The sequence below is a fragment of the Lagenorhynchus albirostris genome, chromosome 1, assembly GCF_949774975.1.
Source record: "Lagenorhynchus albirostris chromosome 1, mLagAlb1.1, whole genome shotgun sequence".
Lineage (NCBI taxonomy): Eukaryota > Metazoa > Chordata > Mammalia > Artiodactyla > Delphinidae > Lagenorhynchus > Lagenorhynchus albirostris.
Genome location: NC_083095.1, coordinates 134,288,181 through 134,314,585, shown reverse-complemented (window position 1 = coordinate 134,314,585; position 26,405 = coordinate 134,288,181). Strand labels below are relative to the sequence as shown.

General features: G+C 44.7%; 2 protein-coding genes and 1 long non-coding RNA gene across 5 annotated transcripts in view; 1 reads left to right on the top strand and 2 right to left on the bottom strand.

Annotated features, from left to right (window-relative positions):
* Positions 1–7,004, top strand: part of TMEM266 (transmembrane protein 266) — a 144,397-nt gene extending 137,393 nt beyond the window's left edge. For both annotated transcript variants that reach the window (XM_060154808.1, XM_060154814.1), the window contains exons 10-11: positions 4,439–4,501; positions 5,841–7,004. In XM_060154808.1, the coding sequence (XP_060010791.1) occupies positions 4,439–4,501; positions 5,841–6,433 (656 nt within the window). In that variant the 3' untranslated portion in view covers positions 6,434–7,004. The remainder of the gene's footprint in view (positions 1–4,438; positions 4,502–5,840) is intronic.
* LOC132523566 (uncharacterized) overlaps positions 1–15,303 on the bottom strand; it is a 52,035-nt gene extending 36,732 nt beyond the window's left edge. Inside the window, exons 1-3 of one of the 2 annotated variants that reach the window (XR_009541570.1) lie at positions 15,135–15,303; positions 9,123–9,507; positions 7,963–8,117 (exon numbers count right to left, since the gene is read on the bottom strand). This is a non-coding gene — a long non-coding RNA (uncharacterized LOC132523566). The remainder of the gene's footprint in view (positions 1–7,962; positions 8,118–9,122; positions 9,508–15,134) is intronic. The other variant, XR_009541574.1, reaches the window with a different exon arrangement.
* A 1,626-nt stretch (positions 15,304–16,929) lies between these two features.
* ETFA (electron transfer flavoprotein subunit alpha) overlaps positions 16,930–26,405 on the bottom strand; it is an 87,165-nt gene continuing 77,689 nt past the window's right edge. Inside the window, exon 12 of the mRNA XM_060154873.1 lies at positions 16,930–17,234. Coding sequence (XP_060010856.1) covers positions 17,196–17,234 — 39 coding nt within the window. The 3' untranslated portion in view covers positions 16,930–17,195. The remainder of the gene's footprint in view (positions 17,235–26,405) is intronic.

Genomic DNA, 26,405 nt, shown 5'->3' with positions numbered 1-26,405 from the left:
TTTACAGTGGTGTGTTAGTTTCTGCTTTACAACAAAATGAATCAGTTATATATATACATATGCGCCCATATCTCTTCCCTCTTGCGTCTCCATCCCTCCCACCCTCCCTATCCCGCCCCTGCAGGCGATCACAAAGCACCGAGCTGATCTCCCTGTGCTATGAGGCTGCTTCCCACTAGCTATCTACCTTACATTTGGTAGTGTATATATGTCCATGCCTCTCTCTCGCTTTGTCACACCATACCCTTCCCCCTCCCCATATCCTCAAGTCCATTCTCTACTAGGTCTGTGTCTTTATTCCTGTCTTACCCCTAGGCTCTTCATGACATTTTTTTCCTTAAATTCCATATATATGTGTTAGCATATGGTATTTGTCTCTCTCTGACTTACTTCACTCTGTATGACAGACTCTAGGTCTACCCACCTCATTACAAATAGTTCAGTTTCATTTCTTCTTATGGCTGAGTAATATTCCATTGTATATATGTGCCACATCTTCTTTATCCATTCATCCGATGATGGACACTTAGGTTGCTTCCATGTCCTGGCTATTGTAAATAGAGCTGCAATGAACATTTTGGTACATGACTCTTTTTGAATTATGGTTTTCTCAGGTATATGCCCAGTAGTGGGATTGCTGGGTCATATGGTAGTGCTATTTGTAGTTTTTTAAGGAACCTCCATACTGTTCTCCACAGTGGCTGTATCAATTTACATTCCCACCAGCAGTGCAAGAGGGTTCCCTTTTCTCCACACCCTCTCCAGCATTTATTGTTTCTAGATTTTTTGATGATGGCTATTCTGACTGGTGTGAGATGATATCTCATTGTAGTTTTGATTTGCATTTCTCTAATGATTAGTGATGTTGAGCATTCTTTCATGTGTTTGTTGGCAGTCCGTATATCTTCTTTAGAGAAATGTCTATTTAGGTCTTCTGCCCATTTTGGACTGGGTTGTTTGTTTTTTTGTTATTAAGCTGCATGAGCTGCTTATAAATTTTGGAGATTAATCCTTTGTCAGTTGCTTCATTTGCAAATATTTTCTCCCATTCTGAGGGCTGTCTTTTGGTCTTGTTTATGGTTTCCTTTGCTGTGCAAAATCTTTGAAGTTTCATTAGGTCCCATTTGTTTATTTTTGTTTTTATTTCCATTTCTCTAGGAGGTGGGTCAAAAAGGATCTTGCTGTGATTTATGTCATAGAGTGTCCTGCCTATGTTTTCCTCTAAGAGTTTGATAGTTTCTGGCCTTATATTTAGGTCTTTAATCCATTTTGATCTTATTTTTGTGTATGGTGTTAGGGAGTGATCTAATTTCATACTTTTACATGTACCTGTCCAGTTTTCCCAGCACCACTTATTGAAGAGGCTGTCCTTTCTCCACTGTACATTCCTGCCTCCTTTATCAAAGATAAGGTGACCATATGTGCGTGGGTTTATCTCTGGGCTTTCTATCCTGTTCCATTGATCTATCTTTCTGTTTTAGTGCCAGGACCATACTCTCTTGATTACTGTAGCTTTGTAGTATAGTCTGAAGTCAGGGAGCCTGATTCCTCCAGCTCTGTTTTTCGTTCTCAAGATTGCTTTGGCTATTCGGGGTCTTTTGTGTTTCCATACAAATTGTTAAATTTTTTGTTCTATTTCTGTGAAAAATGCCAGTGGTAGTTGTTTGATAGGGATTGCATTGAATCTGTAGATTGCTTTGGGTAGTAGAGTCATTTTCACAATGTTGATTCTTCCAATCCAAGAACATGGTATATCTCTCCATCTATTTGTATCATCTTTAATTTCTTTCATCAGTGTCTTATAATTTTCTGCATACAGGTCTTTTGTCTCCTTAGGTAGGTTTATTCCTAGATATTTTATTCTTTTTGTTGCAATGGTAAATGGGAGTGTTTTCTTGATTTCACTTTCAGAAGTTTCATCATTAGTGTATAGGAATGCCAGAGATTTCTGTGCATTAATTTTGTATCCTGCTACTTTACCAAATTCATTGATTAGCTCTAGCAGTTTTCTGGTAGCATCTTTAGGATTCTCTATGTATAGTATCATGTCATCTGCCAACAGTGACAGCTTTACTTCTTCTTTTCCGATTTGGATTCCTTTTATTTCCTTTTCTTCTCTGATTGCTGTGGCTAAAACTTCCAAAACTATGTTGAATAAGAGTGGTGAGAGTGGGCAACCTTGTCTTGTTCCTGATCTTAGTGGAAATGCTTTCAGTTTTTCACCATTGAGGACGATGTTGGCTGTGGGTTTGTCATATATGGCCTTTATTATGTTGAGGAAAGTTCCCTCTATGCCTACTTTCTGCAGGGTTTTTATCATAAATGGGTGTTGAATTTTGTCTAAAGCTTTCTCTGCATCTATTGAGATGATCATATGTTTTTTCTCCTTCAGTTTGTTAATATGGTTTATCGCATTGATTGATTTGCATATATTGAGGAATCCTTGCATTCCTGGAATAAACCCCACTTGATCATGGTGTATGATCCGTTTAATGTGCTGTTGGATTCTGTTTGCTAGTATTTTGTTGAGGATTTTTGCATCTATGTTCATCAGTGATATGACCCTGATTATTAGAGCTGCTCAACAAAGAGCTAGGAGTCCCCTTCACTGAGGTGCACAGGCCCTGGTGGGGAGAGCCTCCCCGTCCGGCAGGTGTTGAGGTGATTCCTGCACTGGGGGTTCGGGACACAGCTCAGATGCCTCCGGTCCCTTCCCACTCTGCTCTGACTCCACCTCTTGGAACTTCAGGGCTGGCAGAGGGGTCGGGAGCCAGCTGTCGTAATCTCTAAGAGCCCCGCTGGCCCCCTCGTGGTACAGATAAAGAAACTGAGGCCCAGAGAGGGGCTGTGACGTGCCCAGGTTCCCATGGTGGGCGCAAGAGCCCAGGCTCTGGGTTTTTCTCATTCACTCCAGGCCACCTCCTGAGACTGGCCCCTTTGGGATTCATGGGTCTGTGGATACTTTAGCTGAGTTCATTGTCCTGCCCATGTCACATGGCCCTCTACAGCCCCATCACAGGTGCCTGCTGCCATGGCCTCAGGATAAAACCAAGATAAGAGACCAGAACCCTCCACCTCCCCCTACCCAGGGTGGCCTGCAGGGCTAGACAGCATTTACATAAATTATGAAGGACCATGGAGAAGAGTGTTGCTGTCTGATTCTGAGGGAGTGTTGCCGGTTGATCCTGAAGCAGGGCCTGGAGCCAGCCTGGAGCCCCTCCCTCAGCTCAGACATTAGTGAAAAACACACCTTTTTTAATTTAAAAAAAGAATGAAATGACCACAGGCATTTAACGATCAAAAGAGGCCAAAAAAGCTTTTAAGAGCCAGGTTGCTGTGTGTGCTGCCACCTAGTCTCCCAGCGTCAGGGCAGACTGGCTTCTGCAGCCATCTCAGGTGTGCCCAGGAAGGTGGCCACAGAAAGCATCAGGCCCAATCACCTGCAGACCATGGCTTCTTGGGGTGTGGACCCCAGTCCTTCCCTTCTGCCCCATCAGGCACCACCCAGCCTCCCTCAGGGCCTGTCTTCCTCACCCGGGCACTGTGGTCTCTGTTCTCCTGTCTTAAAGTCTGACACCTTCCCAGCCACTCTCCCCACAACTTTGGGAGTGACTCACACCTGACCATGTTCACACTTTCCGGTGGCTCCTCACTGTACTTGAGGCAAAGCTAAGCTCCTTAGGATGGCTTTTGGGGTCTCCTGTCATCTGCTTTTCCTCCTATGGGCAGGCCTCTCTGTGAAGTTCTCGCCTCTCCTCTCTCCATTCCTTCCCCACCCCTTCAGGAAAATGAACCAACATTTCTTTGAGACCCTGTTCCCTTACCATCTCTCTTGACCTGGACAGCTTTACACCTTCTCATTTGTTATTCATTCAATAACTGTTTAGTGAGCACTTACCATGTGCTGGGAACAGTGTAGGGGGTGGGCATGCCCAGCGCCCATGTCCATTCCTGTACAGCGTGGAAGACCGAGGGGGCTGTCGCCGATGATCAGCACCCGGCTGTGTGTGGCTGCAAATGGGGCTCTGAGGCTTTTGCACTGAGGACAGCATTCCCGGTGACCCTGAGAACCTCAGATGGATTCAGAGACTCAGGACATCCAGGCAGGGAAGGCCCTGAGGAACTATTTCCACACCCCTTATCTCAGAGAGGGGGAAACTGAAGACAGAGAAGGAAAGGGCCTGTTCATATCACACAGCAAGCTGGAGATGCTCCCTGATACCCAGTCCAGCCCAGCCCTGGGGCAGATGAGACATGCAGTCCCCCACGGAGGATCAAAGCGTCAGAGAGCTTGTGGGAGACAAGTGCCTGCCTCCCCTCGTGGTAATGGGGGTAGGGGCAGGAATACTGGGGGAGGAGCGTGAACTGGCCACAGCCCCTGCCTCTTGGACTCTCTGGCTTACCATCACACTCACCCTTCTCTTCCCCACCTCCATAGAAGCTGCAGTGAAAGATGACATGAACAGCTACATCAGCCAGTACTACAATGGGCCCAGCAGTGGTAAGTCTGTGTCAGCGGCTGTTCTGCATGTACCAGAACTTCTGTGTGGCCCTGTGCCAGAGGTGACCCTGGCAACCCCTAACATCCAGGCTAGGGACAACTCGACCTGGCTGTCCATCTCCCAGCACCTGTGAACCATAACTGCAGGCAGGGTTCAAGGCTCCCAGCAAACTCTAGTGCTAGAGCTGTGGGTGCTGGGGTGGGAATGCTCCGGGATCGCCAAAGAGAGCTGCGTGGGGGACCCTGGAATGGAAGGGGGCTGGAATCTAGACGTCTAAGTGACCTCAGCACCTCCCGACCTGAGAACCTTTCAGGATGAGCATGATGGGGGTGAGATAGCAGCGTAATTGGGCTCGAGAAGCAACAGGCATTGGGCATGTCCTTGCTTGATTTATGTTTCATTCTTGCACTTCAGAAAGTCTTAGGGGGACCTAGTGGTTTTCACTTACGGGAAAGGTTGAGTTTAAAAATAATACTCAGTCCTTCAACGTCTTGTTTCTCCTTAGCCAATGTCTTGAATCTTGTAGTTTGGGTTTCACAGCCCTTAAATCCTGGTAAACTCCATTTTAAGGCTAGACTCCCTCTTCTGTCTCCTAGTACACTCTCCCTACCACTTTAGAGAGAAACCTTGACCACACTACATCCACTATGATTCAGCCCCTTGATACTTCTCACTTAGAGAAAAGACATTTTGAGGCGTCCTCCACCCTCCCCCTACAATGCATCATATAGAGATTAATCAGTCTTCTGAAGGCACAGCTCTGGTCATGTCACTATCACACTGGACCCATTTAAAACTATGACCCCCTCTGACCATGAAATTCAAATTCCTTGTCGTGGCACACCATGCTTTCTGAGTTAGGATGGGCTAGGTTATGCCACAGTGGCAATAACCCCACATCTGTGTGGTTTAAATAAATCAACAAAGGCCCATGGCACACTGGCCAGGGGCTCTGTGCCCAGGCTGTCATCTTTACTCTAGCACCCAGCAGGCAGAACACCTGTCACCCCTTCCAGAACAGTGTTGACTGCCAGAGCAAAGCACGTCTGGTTTACATAGCTTCTCTGGGAAATGCCACGGGTCAGTTCTTACAGATGATTGATTGGCCAAGTCACGTCACGTGTCCGCACTTGAGTTCAGCAAGATGGGGAGGCATAATCCTCCCTCAGGGTGGTCAGTGAATATTGGAGAACTGGACCGCCTACCAAGACTTCTCCCAGCAAAGCCCGTTCACACTCACTGCCCACCGTCCAGCCCCATTCCTAGACCCGCCCCCATCAGGGCATGCAGAGGTGTGGCAAGGGCGGAGTGTGACCCGCATCCCCTCCTTCCTTGCAGACAGCGGTGTCCCAGAGCCAGCTGTGTGCGTGCTCACCACGGCGGCCATAGACATCCACCAGCCCATCTCCTCTGACCTCTTTTCTGTCGATGTGCCCCTGAAGCTTGGCAGCAATGGTACCTGCGCCAGCGCCACCTCTGAGAGCGCCTCCCGCTCCACTCGCGGCTCCGTCACCCAGGCACAGAGTGACAGCAGCCAGACGCTGGGCTCCTCCACGGACTGCAGCACTGCCCGCGAGGAGCCGTCCTCTGAGCCTAGCCCCTCTCCCCTGCCACTGCCGCCACCACCTCAGCAGGAGACGGCAGAGGCCACAGTCCAGGACCTGTTGTCCTCCCTGTCAGAGGACCCCTGCCCATCCCAGAGGGCCTTGGACCCAGCCTCCCTTGCCCGGCCCAGCACAGCGGGCTTGGCCCAAACCAGCCCCGAGCTGGAGCACAGGGTAAGTCCGTTCAACCAGAAGAACCAGGAGGGCTTCACTGTCTTTCAGATCAAGCCTGTCATCCATTTCCAGCCTGCTGCACCTGTGCTGGAGGAGAAGTTCAGATCTTTGGAATCCAAAGAGCAAAAGTTGCACAGGGTCCCTGAAGCCTAGAACCTCCAGGCAGGCTGGGAGGGAGCAGGGCAGCCAGCCATCTCACGCTCTCCCAGGGCCCTGGAGGCTACCGGGGCCACACAAGGGGCCCAGGAGCCCTCCTGGCCTCCCTCAGGGTGCTGCCTGCCTCCAGGGAGGTGACGCCAGGCCAGGAGGCCACACGCCTCAGACCTCAAAGCCCAGAGCTGGCGCCTCCTCTCACCCTGCTCAGGGGAGGGTGGTGCTCGTGGCTGGGGTTTTTTTAAACCACTTTTACAAAAACCAGCCTGTGGCCCAGCTTCAGCAGGGCAGAGTGCGGGGGCCAGCTCAGCCTCTTCCGTTGCCTTTGTTCCTGATGCCCACCCCGGACCCCCGGGAACAGCACTGTGAGCAGGGGCTATCCAGCCCCACCCCCAAGCCGTCTTTTCCAGGAATCCTGGGTGGAGCCAACACAATCACACACAGACCACCATCTGAGCCTATTTCATTTGTCCTCATTCTCTCATTTAGGCATGAGCATTTCTGAGTCTTTTCAAGACAAATCTAGTTTTCACCTTCACAGGACATAAAGGGATGGATCTGAAGGTGGGTGGGAGGGTTAGGGGGGTGGGGGGACAGCCATTTTCCAATCTTGGCTTTAATAATAAAAACCACCTGCACTGAGACTTCCAGTTGGCAGAGGTGTTCCTTTGGTTGCTAGTCCAAGTGAGGACCCCAGAGTAGCTTGTTTGGGTTCGAGTTGGCCTTGAAAACCAACCCAGGGAGCCCCAACCCCTCTCTGGTGTGCCTGAGGCCTTTATAGAGTGGAAGGAGCCCTGGACCCCGGGAGGGAAGCGCTCACACTGCCTGCCTGTGTGACTGTCAACTAGTACCTTCCCTTCCCTCATCTCCCCACCAAAATGGAGCTCAGAATACTGTGTTCCTTGCTGACAACTCCCAGACGCAGCTCACTGACCCAGGGCTCCATCCCTCAGGGATCTTGAACTTAGCAGGTCCAAAGCTGAGCATGGTATCTTGCCCGCAGACTGCGCCTCCTCCCGGGTTCCCAGCCAGGGCACCACCATCCACCCAGCCATGAATGTGAATGAATGTTGGCTCCCTTCTCATCCCCCACAAGCAGTCAAGGAATGCTGGCCATTCTGCGCTCCAAGTCACCTGCCCCGGACCCCATCATCACAGCCTTGCTAAGACCCAGGCCCAGCTCTGGCTCCACCCCCCTCCAATCAGTGTGTCCCCACCCGGGCTGCTGAGCCTGGTCACTGTCTCCCTTGCTGAAAAGCCTCCAAGGGATTTTATGACCACTATGTTGCATTTTATATGTCCAGAAGAAAAAGGGAAGGGAATTTTTTTCATTTCAAGGGCTCCCATTGCCTCAACTGAGTTTCTTGGTGGGGTCACAACTCCTAAATGAGCTCACTTGCCTGCCCCCTGGCCACCCCTCCCAACCTGCTCTTTCTCCTCTCCCTGTGTGTGCAGGTTGTTCTCACTACTCGAGTGTCTCACTAGTAGGTCAGGGTGTCCTCCCAGCTCCTGTGGCCCCTTGGACTCACCCTGACAGTGCAGTCAGTGATCCCCTGGATTGGTCAGCATCTGCATCCCTGCTTGCTTGGTCCTCAAGATCAGGGATCAGGCCCGAGTCCCATTAAAACCCTAGAGCCCTGCGTAAGGCCACAGGCTTGGGCACAGAGTCACTCAGGAAAGACGGCTGAATTGGAAAAAAGGAGGGAAATTACCACATGCAAAGAACACCCTCATGATTTGTGGGGAGATCAGCACTTGTCAAAAAAGATATTAAAGGGGGCAGTGTCCAACCAAGCCGTTTTGGGGTGTAATCTGAGGCATTCCAGTTACAGCTTCCATTACTGAGCACTCTGTAAGGCCTCTACACACTTGGGCTCCTGTAACCTTCTGATGACCCTGTGAGGTGGTAACACGGCCCATTTTACAGGTGTAGCACCCAAGGCTGAGAGGTTTAAGAAACTTCTCTGAGGTCAAACACTAATAAGAGAGGCACTGAAACTGGAGCCCAAATCTGCCTGGCCGTGTGCTAAGTGCTAGGACTCCCAAGTTTTAGAACCTTTGGAAGTAAAGTGGTCACTCTTAGGTTTTGTCACATGATGGGCTGGCGGGCATTACCTGATTTACAATCTCTAGGGCAGGAGTCAGCAGGGTCTGTTATTAGCGGTCTGCATCTGCTGGACTAGAACCAGCTACCCTCCTCGGCCAGGCCCAGCTTGCTAAGCTGTGATGCCTTCTTTGCTGACTTCCCGTCTCCCCAGCTCATGGGCTAGTGCTGGCTACCCACACAGGTAAATGAGCCTGTCCTGTGCCAGAGCTGAAACCCAGCTCCTAGCTGGCACCGCCTCTGCCGTGGCCTTCTACTGCAGAGAAAACCACAGGACAGGGAGGAAAGCAATGGGGTAAGATGCTAGGCAAGTGGCCCCTGCTCTCTGCCTCAGTTTCCCCACCTAGAAGACCTCCACTTTTAAAAGCTGGTTTCTTAGGGTATTTACAAATTGCTGTGAGGTGAAATTCTGCCTGAGCACTCACTGTTGCCTTGCTGCTTGAACAGGCAGTAGCAGTGTTAGAACTGCCGCACAAGCAGATGAAGACTGGGGGAAGAGATGCCAAGAGGTGGTCCCACCTCTCTGAGAACAGAGTCTACGGTCACCGAGTTAGAGGGTGCACACAGACAGAGGAAGCCACTCACCTGAGGACAGGCGCAGGGCAGTCTCTCACAGCCTGAAGTGCAGGAGGTGGAGAGTAAAAGCTTTGGCTTTCACGGTTCCCCCGGGTGCCACAGCCCAGAGTTATGGCTGGCGGGCAGCTGGGGACTGGTGGAGATGGAGCCTGAGCACTCCCTGGGAGGTTTGCAGCTCTGGGAAATAGCTCCCCTTGCTCGTCAACCCATTGAGAGCCCACTCTGGTAATCTTCCAGGAGACAGGAGGGTCTGGTAACAGCTGCTGTCTCCTATAAGCCAACAAGAGGGTGATAACAGTAATGGCTCCCATTTATTCATTTCCTGTTGTGATGGGTGCTCTTTGCAGCATTCCCTCTTGATCACAGCCTTGCAAACTGGGTGCTGTTTCCCCTGCTTTACAGAGGAGAAAACAGACACAGAATGATTAATTAAATGACTTGCCCAAGGGCATACAGCTAAACTACTGGCAGGATTCAAACCCAGGTCTGTCTAGGTTAGATGCCATGCTGGATATGGTGAAACGAACTGTGGGGAATTAAACCAGGTGTCGTCAGGAGAGCCAGAGAGAGAAATCAGCCTACATGGCCCCTCAGGCTGGAGGGACCCACCCACCCTCTCTGCAGAGTCCTGTGGCTCCTCCCACAGGGCCAGCCTCCTGGCTCCGCCCTGCCACGAAGCTGGAGAGGAGCCAATCCTGTGGCCAGGGTGCCACCCTGACCTGCCAAACCTGGCGGCGAAGGCAAGGCTGAGAGCCACCAGTACTGGTGGTCAGCCCCCAAGGCAGCTTGGCCAGAGACCTGCAGGCCTGGCTCTAAGTCCACCCAGAACTGGGGAGCTGTAAGACCTTCCCTGAATGACACAGCTGGCCCCTCTCCAGTCAGCCCTGGGCAAGTCCTCCAGCCCAAACCTTGGTTTTTCAGATCAAGTCACATAGACTCGGGTTTTTCACAGACCCTGGACAATTAGAGGCTGGTGGCCAGGAATTCTCTTTGGCGTGGTGGGTGTTTATTCCATCAGTGACTCTCAGCTCAGGAACACCTTTCTGACTCCAAGCTCCTGATTGGTGCTGCCTCCACGTTCCTCTCTGGTGTAATTTTCTTATCTCTAAAGAGACTAAAGGTGGGGCCATACACTCTGTGAGCTGGGGAGAGCCTCAAATAAGATGAGGTCCAAGCAAGCCTTCTTAAAAACCAAGTATCTTACTAACAAGTCAATAGGACACTTGCACAGAGTTGCTTAACAAGGATACCCAACAACTCTGGGAGTTAACCCCAGGTTTTGAAAGGACATCTCAGGGCAGGAGAGAAGTCTGGATCGCTCCACCTCCGCCCTCCACCTCAGATGCTGTGGTGCATACAGGGTGTGCCAAAGCCCTGGATTCTCAGCCCAGCTTTGTTTCTGGTTTGCTACATGGCTCCAAGCGAATCCTTGGACCTGCTTCCTCACCCTGTACAGCAGGAATAATAATTCTCATCCCCTCCGCCCCCATCCCCGTGAGGGTTGCTGGGATAGCTAATGACATAATGGAAGGGAAAGCCCTTTGAGAATGTTTCAAGGGAGACACAAACAGAAACCATCCTTATTAATAATAGATGCCTGGGGTGTTTCACTGCCTACCCACGTTCAGCACTTCTGGGGAAGGCTGCCCAGGAGATGCTCAGCTATTTCATTTGCTGCCACTGATAGTCTGATGTGGGGAGAGGGTGGTAGATGGGTGCTGAGAGGACGTGTGCCCCACCCCCCAGCCCCAATAGCCAGCTCAGGCACTGTATCCCCACTGGTTCCCCTGTAAATAATGCCCTGGAGTCACCCCAAGTTACAGCACTGTTGTTCCCCAGACAGGAGCCACCTTATCTGCTTTCCTCTCCCTTTTCCAGTACAAGCCAAAAACATACATTTCCATGGCATAAACTGAGTGATGAATTCATATCTACTCTGGAATTTTTTTTTTTTTTTTGCTCCAGCACTTAAAAGTTTAGTATTGTCTCCTGGTGAATAGTTAATTTAATTATCCAAAGAAAATGATGGAACATTTGCTGCTAAATTTATTGCAAGCTACCAAAGAGACAGGGCTGGCATAATTTTATGCAGAGCCCCAGGCTATATAGCATAGGGGAGCAGGCTGCCTATTCATCCTGAAACAAGCAAATGAAATTGACTACCCTGGAGATCAATCAGGACATTAAACACGGTGATGAATGTGGCAGAATTCTTCAGTGTCTGAGATTTACAGGGCACCTTTCACCAAGCGCTCTAGGAGCCTCCCCAACATCAATTAGCCTCACATCTAGGTAGGCTCACCTCCGCCTCCACCGCATCAAGAAGAGGCATGGGGTTCTTGGACCTGGGTTTGCTAAGTGCCACAAAAGATAGCCAGTGTGCAGACTAGATCCAGATTCTAGTACAAAGACCCCCTACTTCCCTCAGCAAGGAACACTTTAGAATGGAGGAATCAGGTTAAAAGGGGACTGAGGGATTGGGGTCCAGAGTGTGTCACATTCTTGGGCCTTGTTCACGCTGGGCCTTTTGCCTGGGATACATTTCTTTATGGGTTGATTGTGACTGGTCCTTCTGAACTCGGCTCAGCTGTCTCATCTTGCTCCCCTCCGCTTCAGCCTGCCCCAGTCAGGCTGGATTAGGTACATCCTCTGAGTTCCCAAAGAGGGACTCAGGATATGGCATGTGGTTGAGAGTGAACTTTGGCCCAAGGTCACCACTCACTAGCTATGAATCCTTTGGCAAATGTTTTAAGCTCTGTAGGCTTCAGTTTTCTCAACTGGAGAATGGAGAATACTACTATACCTTGTCGGGTTATGAAGCTTAAATGAAATATAATATCTGTAAAGCTCTCAGCACAGCATCTTGGGCCTAAAAAGCTCTCAAAAGTGGTTACTGTCTCCATTTACCTAAGCTGTTTGATATCTGACAACACATTCACACAGGTCAAAGCTTGAAGATATCTTGGAAGATTACCAAGTGCAATTTGCCGTTTTACAGATGAGGAAAATGAAGGCTAAAAGGAGAAGGAATGTGGCCAGGGTACCTCTGAGACCATATCAGAACAAGGACAAGAATCCAAGGGTCCTGGTGACCAGCCCACTCAGTGCTCAGCCCTTCCTGTGGTCCCCAGGTCCCAGACCCCAATGTTCCCCGTGCAGGCCCCACGCTGGGAAGGGAAACAGCCCTCCAAGCTGGACTTCAGTACACAAAAAGGCAGCAGTAAGCTGCCTTTAACCACGTGACCAGTTGTGGTAGGCAAAGAAGGTGAAGCCCAGACAAGTAAAACCTCACCATGGCCTGACTGCTCACCAGTCGGGCACCAAAGAAAGTAAATGCCAGCTTCCTTCCCAATAAATTCCTAATTCCATCACACTTCCATGCTTCTAATGACGAGCTTGCTGTTTTGAGGCAGTGCAAGCCAGAGGATAAGTCCTGGAGAAGCTGGAAGATGCTGGGGGGCAGCCTGGCACGGTGCAAAGGCCAAGCTCTCCAAACCTGGAGTCAGCTTAGGTTCCACATCTCAATTACTGCCTCTGCTCGGTTACCTCTCAGCGCATTTCTTCATCCAGAAAGTAGGGGTTAGTGATACCCCCTTTGGGGATCATAGTATTAGAGAAGGATATACAATGCACCTAGTAGGTTCTTAACAAGTAACATTTGCCGAAATTCTGGTTTGTGTTCTACCTCTACCATCTGCTTTATGCCTTTGGGCAAATCACCTCTCCCGAGACCCTGACTTCTTCACTGTTTCCTACCTTTTCCACCTCTTGGAGTAACTTACATGAAAGTGCTTTTATAAACCAAGGATTATCAGCAACTCTTCTTCATTTGGGTTTCCCACAAAATATTTTTAAAACCCTAGGGCTATACGAATTGTGGCATTATATCACCCTATATGGGCTTTTTTTTTTTTTTTTACAGGTTATCAGTCAAGTCTCCTTTAGTTCAGCAACAGCTAACCAAATCCATCTGTTACAATCAATAGTGTTCTCTGCGTTTCCCAGCCTCTTAAGCACACTTTTATGTGGACCAAAACAAAAACCCCTCTTACCCCCGTGAGAGACAGTGTGAAATGCAACCAAGCTGACTATCCCTTTCAGAAAGACAGCAAAGAGAGCACTTATGGCTGAGGTTTCATTCAAAGCCCCCCAGCCCAGTACAGACACGCCCAGGCTCTGCCGGCAGCATGGCTCCCACTCTGTCCTGGGAGGAAGAGCCCCAGTCTCTGCCAGCCTCGCCCACAGCACCGGACCCATTTCCACAGTCTCAGGGGACCCATTCTGTACCCAAAGAGCTTTCAGCCAAACCCATCCGGGGCATAAGGCCGGAGGATTCCTGCAACAGCCTCCTAATCACTTCCATCTTCTCCTCCTCCCTCCATCTGTCCTGTACACACTGCCAGGTTATTTTATTCCTCTAGGTTATGTTATTCCTCCAGATCAGGTTACAGGCCTTCCTCTATATATGTCAATATCTCCCTGTTGCCCGGAGGGTGCTTCTTAAGACCTGTTCGGGTGGCAGGGCCTCAAGACGTCATATGCAGCTATTTGTGGAACATTCTGGACATACTGACATGTTTAATTCTAACATACAAACAAGGAACAGAACAACCAGCAGAGAGCATTTTTAAGGATTCAACACATGTCCACTAAACAAAAGCTGTGGAGGGTCAGTGGCTGCTGACCTCCTTAGTTAATATCTATTTGCTACCTGTTCATTCACTTTGGAATCTACTTATATTAAGACGACATAGCAGCAACCAAAGTTTTAGAAAAACGTATGCAAGAAAGACTTAGATTGGGAAATTCTATTATTTTTTTCCTGTAAATCAGGAAAAGACCTTTCACTGTACCATCCCCAGCCCAGCTCCTGAAATGGCAGTATTCCTTGAGGGCAAAGTTTGAGAACCACTGACCAATAAGGAAAAAGGACAAACTCCTCAGCCTATCAGTCAATGTCCTCTGCAATCTGGCCTTAACTACCTACCACCATCAACCCCTTTCCTGACGCCCTGTGTTTCCACCCGTCACTGCCTCAAGCATCCACGTGAGCCCTTATCTGTTCTACTTCTGCCCCACATGCTAATATTAATGCCTCCACGCCCAAGGAATAACCACAGCTGGCCCACTGAGGGAGCTCGCCCTGTATGCGTTGACTACATGCTATCTGCTTTTCTAATCGCTTGGGTCTCATCTTCCCTGGTAGCTGCAAATCTTGAGGGCAGGGGCTGTGCCTCTAACAGCTTGTATTCTCAGAGCCCAGGAGGAAGCTGTTCTCCCTGTCAGGACCACAAGCTTCAGGACAGTGGCTGGGCCAGACTTCCAGGTGTTTGCTCCAGCATCCCACACAGCACAGCTGGCGGATGAACCAGGGAATATGCCCCATAGTACTGCTGAGAGACCGTGGGACCAGGGGCAAAGCTGGGTTCTGTACTTTCTCAACTACTGGAAAGCTGAGACCAGGGCCCTCACTGGGCCTCAGTCCATAGAGTAAGGAGTTGTTCGCTTGATCTAAATGGCCCCAAGGACCTACTCAGCCCTGCCCTCACAGGGCTGCCCTTCTACATGCGTACTTTTGCTCTCTCAGGGACTCCGGGTTCTGCCTAATTAACCAAATCCCCAGGGGCCGTATGAGGTTAACCAAAGACCTCAAAAAACTAGGGAGAATAGAAAGCTACTCCTAACACCTTTCCCCACACTGCTTCCAGAGCTACTGCTCTGGGTCCTCAAGCCAGATGCAGGGGCAGTCACTTGGAACTGACAGCTTGGTTTCCAACAAAACATAAGGAAAAAAAGGGCACGTCAAATTGCATCTTCTGGCATATCTGGTAGTTTTAACAATTTGCCCCCATCTCACACAACTGCCTTTTTAAGGTAAACTTTAAGTGGGCACTTAGAGGGGCTTCTGAGTTGAACGAATTCCTGCTGGAAAGACAAGCCCAGAACACTGACTCTTCTCCTCAACTAGGATCCTGAGGATGTGCCCTGCCCACCCAGCACCAAGCACTGAGTGCCCTTTACCTGAGGTTACTGTGCAGCGACTCCCTGTTCCTTGAGCCGAAGTGAAGCAGAATCACATACTGGTGAAGCCACTGCTCTGAAGCCAAACTTCCTGGTTTCAAATCCTGGCTCTCATTTATAAGCTGTCTGAATTTGGGCAAGTTCTATAACCTCTTTGTGCCTCAGCTTCCTCATCTGTAAAACAGGGATGATAATAATAGCATCTATCTTACAGGGTATTGTGAGGACTTAAGGGGTTTAATATATTTCAAGTGTTAGAATGGTGCCTGACATATAGTAAGCGCCATATTTAATGCTATTATGATGGTGATGAGTTGTACCCAGTAAATTAAGTGAACAGCTGCTTAGAGTTGGGGCAGGGCAGTCATGATAGGAGGGAGCCAAAAGGGAGAAAGACCAACCAGTTCAACCCTGAGGCTAGGAGCCACACACAGATACCAGCTGGGATGGTCCTCCGTGAGCCAGCACACCCTATATATACTGGGGGTACCTCTGCAGCCATCACCTTTGCTGTCTCTCCTCTCCCCCAGTTACAGTGTCCAATAGGGATGAGGAGTAAAAGGAGAAGGCAATGAGCAAGGTTAGCTTTCTTCGGAAGAGCCCCAAAGACAGCAAAAAGATATGAGAACTACTTTTGCAAGGGTGATTCAAACTGTGTGGCCTTGGACAAGTCACTTTACCTCCTTCACTTCTTCTCTGTGCCTCAGTATCCCTATCTGTCCAAGAGGTGTGAACCTGATGATCATTCAGCTCTGCATTCTAGGATTCTACAGTTCTAGCAGAGCATCACTTTGATGCTCCTCTCATCTCATTAAAAGAAGGCAGAAATGCCAGTGTTTCACAGCAAATGATTATGACACATCAAAAAGGGTTCAACTAGTCAGTCTCAGGCCGGCCACACAAAGGGACTGGCTGGCCCCTCTGCTCCCTCCCCTTATGTATCACTAGTCACTTCCCATCTCTTCCCTGCCATTTTCCTTGTCAACTACTATACCTTCTGCAGATTGGCTTCAGGGCGGCCGTTCTCTTCATTCAACTTGTCTATTGACTCCTGGCCTTTCTATGACCCCAGATACCTGCCCACACCTTCCTGCAGGCTTGGCCAAAGCCTCACCAGCCTCTGTTCTGTGGGCTGCATTCACACCAGCTTCTGGCCTCTTGCGACACTCTCAACCTCAGCCATGCCCTAGGGCAGCAGAGGGAGTGCTCACCACACATGTGGCCAACTCACATACCTGGCTGCTTTCTAAGACAGCCCAAAGGAAGCCACCAGGAGGGCAAAAGAAAAGCCAGAGCATTCTCTGAGCAGGACTTTAAACATTTACAATAATATCAAACTATCTGTTAGCATAAGAGGCCATACTGTCTCAAAGCAGCCCCTCCTTCTCCACTTCCCTCTCCTTTATAGACACAAAGTCCTATCAGCTGACAAAACCTTAAAATGAAATGGAAAATTAAATTAACTTCAGCCAACTAAATATATTCAGCAGGTTCAGGTTTAAGTCAGGTCTGCTTTTGTCACATTAGCTATGATTTTCGGAAGACTGGAATATATTTAAGATAATATCCATGCTTTGTGGCCATGCTTTTTTAACCCTCAATTTGCCATTCCAGTTCCCTTATCTGTTACTAGATTATGTTGATTAGGCTGGTGGCAACATTCATGTTTACAATTTTGCCTAAAACACAGAGCCTTCCATGAACAACACAGGCAAAGATAAAATAATAAATTAACTTTCACTCCTTTTTTTCAATTTTCTCTCTTCCTTTACAAAGATAGTCATATTTCTAGTAATAGTTTTAAAGCTGTGAAAAGGCTTTATTATATATTTTATTACAGAACTAGAAAATTTCAAAAAATAACTGTGTGGAACCACAAATAATTAAAAAGAAACATAATAATAACCCCATAAAAAAGCATTCTGGCGCCTGTTAGAATTTTTCCTCAAATTACAAAATGTAGCTCTCCACGCTTTCCAATGATTGTTACGTTAGCCATGAATTTCTATTTCAGCTGAATATACTTTGATACAATTTTCCTTCTTAAGACATGGTCATGGCTCATTTTTTCTTCAATAGTTCTGTCATTTCAGGAACAACCTGCAAATTTAAAAAAAAAAAGTTATTAGCAACTTGAGTCTTCATTGTGATATGGTCACAGCTCCTTAAGAAGTAAAAAGAGGCCAAAAGAAACAATGTGAATCACTACAGAGGTACAAAGTGCCCCCTTCTCTCCCCCACCCAGGAACTCCCGGTTCACCCAGTCTCTCTTCCCATCCATGGGGAAACTATAAACCTTGGGAGGGAAAGGTCACCTGGGACACATGGCTGGTAGGGCCAAAGCCGACTCATGGCCTAGGAGCCTTTCTGACACAACCCCAAACCTCAGAAAGGCACCACAGAAAATAGGAAGTCCAACTTTTCTCTATGCTGAGAATAGTGTATATATATATATATATATTTTAACATCTTTATTGGGGTATAATTGCTTTACAATGGTGTGTTAGTTTCTGCTTTATAACAAAGTGAATCAGTTATACATATACATATGTTCCCATATCTCTTCCCTCTTGCGTCTCCCTCCCTCCCACCCTCCCTATCCCACCCCTCCAGGCGGTCACAAAGCACCGAGCTGATCTCCCTGTGCTATGCAGCGGCTTCCCACTAGCTATCTACCTTACATTTGTTAGTGTATATACATCCATGCCTCTCTCTCGCCCTGTCACAGCTCACCCTTCCCCCTCCCCATATCCTCAAGTCCGTTCTCCAGTAGGTCTGTAATGAGGTGGATAGACCTAGAGTCTGTCATACAGAGTGAAGTAAGTCAGAAAGAGAAAGACAAATACTGTATGCTAACACATGTATATGGAATTTAAGAAAAAAAAATGTCATGAAGAACCTAGGGGTAAGACAGGAATAAAGACACAGACCAAATAGTGTATATTTTTTACCTTCGTGTTTTCTAGCATTCTTCCTTCCCTCACTGCATTCCTGCCCTTCCTTCCAAGTCCACACCAGAGTCTCTTGCTTAGTCATGACTCCTGTCAACCTCCTCTAGTACTTGTTTTCTCATTGTTCATTCATTCATTCATCATTCATTTAACAAACACTGTGGCTGTTGTTCCTCAGCATATGTTACTATCTTCTGGCACATAAAAATGAGCTGCATGCTGAACATTACCCATCATCACTCTTTATTAAAATCAAGGCCTTGTGCTGATGCAGTGGCTGGTCAGCAGACACAGTAAGAAACCACAGTGAGGGAAACTGACCGAGTTGGCTCCCACCTTAAAAAGGATTAATTACTAACCCTTGGTCTTGGCAGTTTAGTGGCTGCAACTGGAGCTTTTGGTGTGGAGCTGCTTTGTAACAGCCTGGACAACAGAGGAGGGCTACATGTGGGGACTGCAGGGGAATGTCACACAGAGCCCACCTGAAAACTAGCTGAGCCACTCATGTAAAATATCAATTACTCAGTCTTCCAAGGGGCTGTCGACTGCCCTAGCTCACAAAGATCCCAGCTGAACTCGCCACTGATGAATATAGCCTCTCAATTATTTAAGAGAGCTACATTTCCATTAGGTGGAAATAATGTGTTCGTACAAAATTTATTAAGGAAATTGTTGACATGTTGTTCCTTCCGAATGTCACTTTGTCTCCAGACTATTAAAAGGCCCATGTTTACCATGGAGCCAGGAGGCATTAGCTCAGGGGCAGCATTAAGTGCTGGCACCACTTCTCCCAGCTTTTCTCGGTGGAGAGACCATGAGCTTATGCCAGTCATACAGATGACATGCTAAATGAGCTTCATGTGGGACCTACGTGTTTCATGAAAAATAGGCTAGAGCCCAACTTCTTTTAAATAAAACATTAATTTGGTTTAGAACACAGTTTTTAAAAACCTTACAGAATGTCCCCCTGCCACGGTCCCCAAAAAAGAGTCGAAGGGTCTTTCTCTCTCCATCCTCTCCATCCTTTTTATTAGATCAACCTCAGACTTTCCAAGCATACCACAATGCCTTAGTTAGGAAAAAGAACATGTCAACTCAGTTTACTGAGTATCTGATGGTCTTAGCACACTGAAAGATCTGGATTCTTATTTTTATTCTATTTTAGATACTGCAGAGGCAGTTCCCTATTCAGTAAGACCAAATGAGAGTGAATTTATGTTTAAAATACGATAATCTACTGATATAAGTCACAGCACAACTATATTTCACTCATTTACCTAGTATTTCCTCAGGATAAGCACTATGGGAGATAAAGAAGTTCAGGCCTGATTCCTGGCCATGAGGAGTTCCACTCACTATTTGGAGAGAAGAGCCAGAGGCCTATGAACAACCCAATTAGAAATGTGCTCATCTTCCACTGTAATGTAAGAGGATGAGAAGAATGGCACTAAAAGCTCCAAATTCAGGAGTCCTGAGGAAAGTTGAGACTGGTGCAGACTAAGAAAAATCAGGACATTACCATGGAGAAGACAAAGATACTGAGCAAAAAAATAAGGAGGCAAACAGATAAACATTGCAGGTTCCAGAGACAGTAAAGGGATTAGAATGACTCCAGTGAATGAATATGCTGGGAAGAGGTGAAAAAGCTTTAAAAAGACAGGAGATACGCCAAGTCTAATCAATGGGAACACAATAGTCTCTCCAACGGAGATGGACAACTGGATATCCACACATACAAAAGAATGATGTTGGATTGGACCTTCACCTCACACCATATACAAAAATTAATTCAACATGGATCCACAACCTAATTATAAGAGCGAAAACCATAAGACCCTTGGATCATGACAACAGATTCTTAGATATGACATCCAAAACATAAGCAACAAAAGAAAAAAAATAGATGAACTGGCCTTTATCAAAATTAAAACGTTTTGTCATCAAAGGACATTATTAAGAAAGTGAAAAGACAACATAAAAAATGGGAGAAAATATTTAGAAATCATATGTCTGACAAGGGTTTAACATCCAGAATATATGAAGAAATGTTACAACTCAATAACAAAAAGACAAACAATTCAATTAAAAAATGGACAAAGGACTTGGATAAACATTTCTCTAAAGAAGATATACAAATGGCCAAAAAGCACACATGAAAAATGCTCAATATCATTGGTCATCAGAAAAATGCAAATTAAAAGCACAATGAGATACCACTTCACAACCATTATTAGGATGGTTATTATAAAAGACAATAACAAGTGTCAGCCAGTGTATGGAGAAACTGGGGCCCTTGTATATTATTTGGTAGGAATGTAAAATGAGGCAGCCACTTTGTAAAAGTCTGACAGTTCTTCAAAATGTTAAACATAGAGTTATAAAGTAAACCAGCAATTCCATTCCTAGATATATATCCAAACAAGATGAATCAGTGCACAAAAACTCATACATGAATGCTCATGGCAGCATTATTTACAACAGACAAAACATGGAAACAACTCAAAAGTCTATCAACTGATGAATGGATAAACAGATTGTGGCATATCCATATGATGGCTATTACTTGGCAATAAAAAGGAATAAAGTGCTGATACATGCTAGAACATGGTGAACCTTTAAAACATTATGCTAAGAATCCAGCCACAAAAGACCATATTACATGATTCTATATCCAAGACTGGCAAATCTACAGAGACACAAAGTAGATTAGCTGTTGCCAGGGGCTGGGGAGAATGTGAATAGGGAGTGGCTGCTAATGGGTATGGGGTTTCCGCTCAGTGTGATGAAGATGTTCCGGAATTAGACAGTAGTGATGGCTGCATAACTCTGTGAATATACTAAAAAAAAAAAAACCCCACTGAACTGTACATTTTAAAAGTGTAAATTTTACAGTATATGAATTACATCTCAGTAAAGCTATTATATTAAGAAAAAAACGAAGACCCCAAACTACCAGTCAGGTGGTGCCCTCTGCCCTGTCACTCTAACTCTGATTATGATATTTACCATTTATTAAGCACCTGCTATGTAAATGTATGGTAGGAAATACAAACAGGTAGGCTAATATTTAACACAGACTATACTAGGTGCAGTATAATCTCATTTAATTCTCATTACAAGGTAGTATAATATTTATATTATCTATGAGAAAGCTTATATTCAGAGAGATTAAATAACTTGGCTAAGATAATTTAATTAGTATGTGCCCAAGACAGAATATGAAACAAAGCTCATAATTACCATACCATGTTATTTCTGTCATATGAAGAAAAAAAAAACTTGTCCTAATTCATATGATTGTTGAAGGGTAAAGTGAAAGGATGAATATAAGAAAATAAAATGTTATGCATATACATTTTTACTCCAGACATGATGAAATTTGGTGGACACAGTATCCCTTAGAGAATTATTAGTCTAACAGCTATATACACTTGTTATGTGTGATACAGTTTGAAATTTTTAATTTTTAAACAAAAATTTGATCTAACAAAGCCCTTTTTATACAGCTATTATTTGACTTATGATGTTATTTTAAGATCATAATCCCAAATAGATAATAATTTTCATTCATCATTTGCATACTTGTATTTTTCAAGTTGTTATACCTTTAAATATTTGATTTTTAAAGAGAGGGTGGCTCCAGTGAGAAGTATATTCACTGAGCCACCCTGTCTCTTCTTCTGTCAGAATTACTATAATATTCATCTGGAATCATTCTGATTTCAACTGAGAAAACAATTTGATTTCTATCTAGTTCTGCCTTGGCTGCTAGTCTGTCAAAGATGTGGTTCTATTTACTGCAACTTATCTAAGGTACAGGAGTAGCGGTGAACCACCCAGCTGTGGTACCTGATGAGCTGGAAAGGCAGAGTGACGAGAAAACGAACAGAATCAGGAGCCTGGCTTAGTTGTGCCAATAACTTGCTGAGCAGCTTCTCCAAATCACATCTCTCTGGGACACAGACAACTTAAGAAGAACACACCCTGCATGTTACTCATATAGTAATAAATGGAAGGCTGCAACTCAAGCAGAATTTTTAGTATCTTCTTTACTAGTTTTTCCCCAAACTGCATTTTTAAGGACTGATTTTCTCACTTTGTATTAATCAAAGGCATATATAACTGTACTTCAGAACTTCTGAGCCGCATGAGATAGACACTACCGTAATTCTAGCTAAAGGCAAATAAAAATTATGTCTTACTCCAAATAGTCTCCCTATAGTCAAATGTGGACTTCTTAAGGGATGGAAGATGATACTCCAAGCAAATGGCAGCCAAAAGAAAATGTAGCTACCCTCATATCAGACAAAAAGACTTCAAGACAAAAAAATTAACAAGAGACAAATTGGACAATGTATAATGAAAAAGGGGACAGCTCATAAGAAGACACAACTTATTAACATATATGCACCTAACAGAGGAGCACCAAAATATATAAAACAACTATTAACAGACCTACAGGGAGAAATTGACAGCAACACAGTAATAGTAGGAGATCCTACTTACATCAACCAATAGATAATTCAGACAGAAAGTCAATAAGGAAAGAGCAGCCTTAAATGAAACGTCAGATCTGATTTGATAGATTTGTACAGAACAGGCCATCCAAATGCAGCAGAATACACATTCTTCTCAAGTGCACATGGAGTTTTCTCAAGGATAGATCATATGTTGGAACACAAAACAACTCTCAATACATTTAAGAAGACTGAAATCATATCAAGCATCTTTTCTGATCATAATGGTATGAATCTAGAAATCAACTACAAGAAGAAAGATAGAAAAAAATCATAAAAATGTGGAGAATGAACAACATGCTACTGAACAACTGTTGGGCCAATGAGGAAATCAAAGGAGAAATAAAAAATTACCTGAACACAAAAGAAAATGAAAATATGACATACCCAAATCTATGGGATGGAGCAAAAGCAGTACTGAGAGGGAAAGTTATAGCAACACAGGCCTACTTCAAGAAACAAGAAAAATTTCAAATAAACAATCTACCCTCACATCTAAAGGAACCAGAAAAAGAACAAACAAAGCCCAAAGTCAGTAGAAGGAAGGAAATAATAAAGATCAGAGCAGAAATAAATGAAATAGAGTCTAAAATATGATAGAGAAGATCAGTGAAACTAAGAGCTGATTCTTTGAAAAGATAAACAAAATTGACAAACTATTAGCTAGACTCACCAAGAAAAAAAGAAGGCTCTGATAAATAAAATCAACAAAAGAGGAGAAATAACAATGGGTACCACAGAAATACAAAGGATTATAAGAGAATATTATGAACATATGCTAACAAACTGGACAGCCTAGAAGAAATGGACAAATTCTTAGAATCATAGTACTTTTCAAGACTAAATCATGAAAAATAGAGAATGTGAATAGACCAGTCACTAGTACAGAGACCGAAACAGTAATAAAAAGCTCCCCAGAAAACAAAAGTTCAGAACCAGATGGCCTCACAGGTGAATTCTACTAAATATTCAAAGAAGATTTAATACCCACCCTCCTCAAACTATTCCAAAAAACTGAAGAGGGAACGTCTCCTAACTCATTTTATGAGGCCAACATCATCCTGATACCAAACCCAGACACAGAAAACACAAAAAAAGAAAATTACAGACCAATCTCTCTGATGAATATAGATGAAAAAATCCTCAACAAAGTATTAGCAAACCAAATACAACAATACATTAGAAGGATAACACACCATGATCAAGTGAGATTTATTCCAGGAATGCAAGGATGGTTCAACATCTGCAAATCAATTAACGTGACACACAACATTAACAAAATGAAGGACAAAAACCATATGATCATCTCAACAGATGCAGAAAAAGCACTTGACAAGATTCAACATCCATTTATGGTAAAATCTCTCAATAAAGTGGGTGCAGAAAGAATGTACTTCAACATAATAAAGGTCATATGTATCAAACCCACTAACATCACACTCAGTGGCGAAAAACCAAGTTATCCCTCTAAAATCAGGAACAAGACAAGGATGTCCACTCTCACCACTCTTATTCAACATAGTACTGGAAGTCCTAGCCAGAGCATTTAGGCAAGAAAAAGAAATAAAAGGCATCCAAATTGGAAAGGAAGAAGTAAAAATGTCACTATTTGTGGATGACATAATTTGATATATAGAAAACCCTAAAGATTCCACCAAAAAACTATTAGAAGTAATAAATGAATACAGCAAAGCTTCAGGGTACAAAATCAACACACAAAAATCTGCTGCGTTTCCACATACTGCCAATGAACTAGCAGAGAGAAATTAAGACAACAATCCTGTTTACAATCACAACAAAAAGTATAAAAATACCCAGTAATATATTTAACCAAGGAAGTGAAATACCTGTACAATGAAAACTGTAAGACATTGTTGAAAGAAACTGAAGAAGACATAAATAAATGAAAAGATATTCCATGCTCAGAGACTGGAAGAATTAACACTGTTAAAATGTTGATACTGCCCAAAGCAATCTACAGATTCAATGCAATCCCTATCAAAATCCCAAGGACATTTTTCACAGAAATAGAACAAAAAATTCTGAAGTTTACATGGAACATAAAAGCCCCCCCAAAACAAAAGCAATCCTGAGGAAAAAGAACAAAGCTGGAGGTATCCCATGTTCTGATTTCAAACTATATAACAAAGCCATAGTAATCAAAACAGCATGGTATTGGCACAAAAACAGATACACAGATCAGTGGGAGAGAACAGAGAGCCCAGAAATAAACCCACACATATACAGAAAATTAATTTATAATGAAGGAACAAAGAACATACAATGGAGAAAGAATAGTCTCTTCAATAAATGGTGCTGGGAAAACTGGATAGCCACAGGCAAAAAAATGAAAATAGACCATGCCCCACACAAAAATCAATTCAAAATGGATCAAAGACTTGAATGTAAGACCTGAAACCGTAGTAGTACTCCTAAAAGAAAACATAGGCAGTATGCTCTTTGATATTGGTCTTAGCAACATCTTTCCAGATATGTCTCCTCAGGCAAGGCAAACAAAAGCAAAAAATAAACAAATGGCAAACTAAAAAGCTTCTGCATGACAAAGGAAATCATTGATAAAATGGAAAGACAACCTATGAAACGAGAGAAGATATCTGCAAATCATATATCCAATAAGGGGTTAATATCCAAAATATGTAAAGCGCTCATACACCTCAACAACAACAAAACAAAACACCCTCATTAAAGAATGGGCAGAGGAACTGAACAGACATTTTTCCAAGGAAGACATATGGATGGCCAACAGGCACATGAAAAGATGTTCAACATCACTAATTATTAGGGACTTGCAAATCAAAACCTCATTTCTGTTAGAATGACTATTATCAAAAAGGCAAGAAATAACAAGTGTTGGTAAGGAAGTGGAGAAAAGGGAACCCTCCTGCACTGCTGGTGGGAATGTAAATTGGTGCAGCCACTATGGAAAAAAGCATGGAGATTCCCCCAAAAATTAAGAATAGAACTACCACATGAACCAGCTATCCCACTCCTGGGTATTTATCCGAAGAATACAAAAACACTAACTTGAAAAGATATACCGGTATTTCAAATGACCCATATACAAGGACCTACTGCATTGCACAGGGAACTCTGCTCAATGTTATGTGGCAGCCTGGATGGGAGGGAACTTTGGGGGAGAATGGATACATGTATATGTATGGCTGAGTTGCTTTGCTGTGCACCTGAAACTATCACAACATTGTTAATCGGCTATACTCCAATATAAAACAAAAAGTTTTTAAAAATTTTAAAAAAAGAAAAGATATATGGGGACTCCTGAGTTCACTGCAGTATATTTACAACAGCCAAGATAGGGAAACAACCTAAGTGGCCATCAAACAGTGAATGGATAAAGAAGATGTGGTGTATACATATACAATGGGATACTATTCATCCATAAAAAAGATGAAATCTTGCCATTTATGACAACATGGATGGACCTTGACGGTATTATGCTAAGGAAATAAATCAGAAGGAGAAAGACAATTTCACTCATGTGGAATATACGCCCCCCACCAAAACAAAGTAAATGAACACACCAAATAAAAACAAACACATAGAATCAGAGAACAGAATAGTGGTTACCAGAGGGGAAGGGGCTTGGGGGAGGGTGCAATGAGTAAAGGGGATCAACGGTATGGTGATAGGTGGAAACTAAATTTTTGGTGGTCAGCATGCTGTAGGGTATACAGAAGTAGAAATATGAAACATATAAACTTATATAATTACTGAAACTTATATAATGTTATAAAACTATGTTATCTCAATAAAAAAATTTTTCA